At 38.0% G+C, this 3,134-nt stretch overlaps 1 protein-coding gene across 1 annotated transcript in view; it reads left to right on the top strand.

Moving 5' to 3' along the window:
- The window catches only part of LOC107747827 (globoside alpha-1,3-N-acetylgalactosaminyltransferase 1-like), a 23,416-nt gene that overhangs the window by 18,781 nt on the left and 1,501 nt on the right, over positions 1 to 3,134 (top strand). The window contains exons 3-4 of the mRNA XM_016562434.1: positions 2,413 to 2,442; positions 2,543 to 2,680. Of these exons, the coding sequence (XP_016417920.1) occupies positions 2,413 to 2,442; positions 2,543 to 2,680 (168 nt within the window). The remainder of the gene's footprint in view (positions 1 to 2,412; positions 2,443 to 2,542; positions 2,681 to 3,134) is intronic.

The raw sequence follows: 3,134 nt of genomic DNA, 5'->3' as shown, positions 1-3,134 counted from the left end.
ACTAGCACCTCATGACTACACCACGTTATGTACGAGAAGCTGCAAAAGACACAGGCGCAAGTGGAATGTACAAACATGGTGACATTAATTTTTAAGTAAATATAATGGGCGATACATTGCGTCACCAAAAATTATTGAGGTCATGTACATATATTGCGCAATAAGTCAATATATCGATTATTGCGACAGGCCTAGATGTCTCCCATCTTCTTCACACAAACAGCAACCAGAAGAAGGGTCCAGGAGTGCAAGGGAGGGAGGTCACCGAGTAGTGGCCTTTTAACTTCTGGCAAGGTGACACCTTCTGAGTTTGGCTTGACCAGTGAAAAAATTTTAATTTTTGGAGAAAGTTTCTTTGTTTGGAAGCTGGCTCATTTGCATGATTAGAGTGGGCTGACAGATTGGGGTCCCTTTATTCTCTCATTAATATATATCAAGATTCCCGTTGAAGTTATAAAGATGTGCTTTAGCCCATTACTCAAGAAATTAACAGACGATCATTTTGATATGAAACTCAACACCAGCAAGGTTACATATTACCAGCTAATGATCGGATCATAAAGCATGCATAAAGCATGTTCGTGTTCATATGCATGTTCATGCATGTTCTGCCTTTTTTTGGGTTGTTTGCAGTTCGGGGAAGCTTGCTTGTTGGATGTGGAGTCAGGGGCAGATCTAGAAAATAATTTTGCATATTTTTTGGGGATTTATGGTCTGACATACACAGTTGTGTTCACAAATATTGTATTACCATTAAGTAATCATCTATACAGTTTAAAATGAAAAATAAATAACAACATTTCAATATTCATCATGGCACCAAGTCAATCACAATATAAAAAAACTTCAACAGGTTATAAATGTTTCTGAGCTTTTATCACCAAAGAAGACATGCGGTTCTATTAAAATTACATAGGCTACTTAGATGGTATGATCACGTTTAATGCAAGTTTAAGAGCAACAAAAACTTTTGAATTTCCTATCATTAGAAAGAAATACAATAATATCAAAGCACTGAAACTAGATCAGTTTTGAAAACAATGTTTGATTTTCTGTTATTAACAGAGGTGGGAATGTCTGTAGTCACCCAGAACAAACTCTATCGACCATATACTCTAGCAACACCCCAGCAACTGCATAGCAAGAGCCTAGCAACCACCCAGAATATCCTAGCAACCAACTAGCAACACTTTAGCAAACATCTAGAACATCTAACTGACCAAACCATTTACGTTTTTTAAACAAGACTATAAGACAAGCCAGCATAGATTTGTCTTTCAAACTTTTCAATCGAGCTATTACAGTTTTTCTTACAGGTTTTTTTTTTCAACTGCTTACACACATTTTCAAAACTTTGCCTATTTTTTTCAAAACTTTACACACAAATCCAAGAATTGCACACACAAAATGCTAAATGCCTCACATCTTTTGACAAATGAAGCACTGCATTCAAAAAAAAGAACACAAACACAAAGGCCAAAAATTAGTGTATGGTTTTGCAGATTTGGTGTGTGGTTCAGGTGTTTGAGTGTCAGGTTTCAGAAATTGTGTGACAATAAAGATTTTGTGTGTAAAAAAAGTTCAAATACCAAAGAATTGTATGAACTTGGCATGCACCACAATACAGTACAGTAAAAATAATAATAATAAAAAGTAAATTTAGCATCATCTGCACATTTGGCCAAATTTCATTACCGTATACAGTACTATAGCATTTTCTTGGTCTCCTGACACAAGACTAGCTATATCTCTAGGCAGTCATTTCTCAGTTCTGCAAAAATGCAGTTCACAAAAAATGGTTACAAATAAAATTTGACAGTCACACGCTTGAAGGTGTACAACATGTGCTACAGTTTACATATAGAATAGTGAAATTTCCATTATCTAATGTATCTTTCTGGTACTGTACTGTAATTATACTGTATGTGTAAGTATAAAACCCCTGTAGATGATTGGCTCAGCTCAAGCACTCTCCGTTGTTAGCATGCATAGATTCTGATTGGTGTGTCAAAGAGTCATTTGTTAATGAAGCCGACTACACTGGCACGTTGCGTGCGCGTGAAACCATCATGCACACAGTTTATTAAAAGACGTGTTTTTGCCATTATTTTGCATTACTCTGTCATCTCCGCGGCTGAAAAGTAGCACATGAAACGCTGCTTACATTTATATTTTATTCTGTGATAATTCTGGGGTGGTAGGTGGGGTGGCACACCGGAAGATCCGCCCCTGTGTGGAGTGTTGTGTATTATTGGTTAAATATAACAAATAATTGTGTCTAACTGGTCTGGCTGTTACAAGATGGTAGTATGCGGTTTCAAATTTATCAGTCATCTAACTACAAAAGCAGGTGGAGGATTAAAAGTCTAGAGCACTGAGGAATAACAAGCTTCTTATTTGTTTATTGCACAGGCTTTTATACAGACAGCCCAATGTGTTTGAGTAAGTACATTAATACTTAATGTATGCAAATAGGTTTTAAAATATCAGTTTTCAGTGCATTTGGATTTGCGTTACCTGCAGTTGTGTGTGATTTTTCCAGCTCAGAAGGCAACTTTCTTCCCATGGCACCATGGTTAGCCCCAATTGTACGGGAAGGAACTTTTGATCCCACACTGATTGATGCAATTTATAAGAAACAAAACATCACCATAGCAACTGCAGTCTTCGCTCTTGGAAAGTGAGTTCCGTTTTTTCAGCGATCTTTATTTGCTATGTATAGTATATTTAAAGGTGCAGTAGGAGATCTTGGAAAATGCTAACTTTAGCCTGATAGCACTGAAAGCGAATGTCACACCCTCCCTGCAATCGCCGTCCAAAGCCACGCCCCCGAACGCATTTACGCTCACAGACCAGAGACAACATTACTACAATAGGCTACATCAGCGGTTCCCAATTCCAGCCCATGTTCCGAAGTGAAGTAAACTTCAACGGATTTCCCCCCCTCAGGGAGTAGGGAGCAATGTACACTGTGTAGGGATCATATAGATCGGAACACAGTTCATGCTCACTTCTAATGAGCTGGCGCGAGGACTGGATTAACCGCTGGGCTACATCATGTGTCATTCACCAGTGAGAAATCTTTAAAAGTACTACAATACCAGGAAGGAAGATCGGGTTGTTGATGTTTGTCT

The sequence above is a fragment of the Sinocyclocheilus rhinocerous genome, unplaced genomic scaffold, assembly GCF_001515625.1.
Source record: "Sinocyclocheilus rhinocerous isolate Xijiao unplaced genomic scaffold, SAMN03320098_v1.1 scaffold1492, whole genome shotgun sequence".
In the NCBI taxonomy this organism is placed as follows: Eukaryota; Metazoa; Chordata; class Actinopteri; order Cypriniformes; family Cyprinidae; genus Sinocyclocheilus; species Sinocyclocheilus rhinocerous.
The sequence above is the reverse complement of the archived record's forward strand: the minus strand, read 5'-3'. Positions and strand labels throughout refer to the sequence as shown.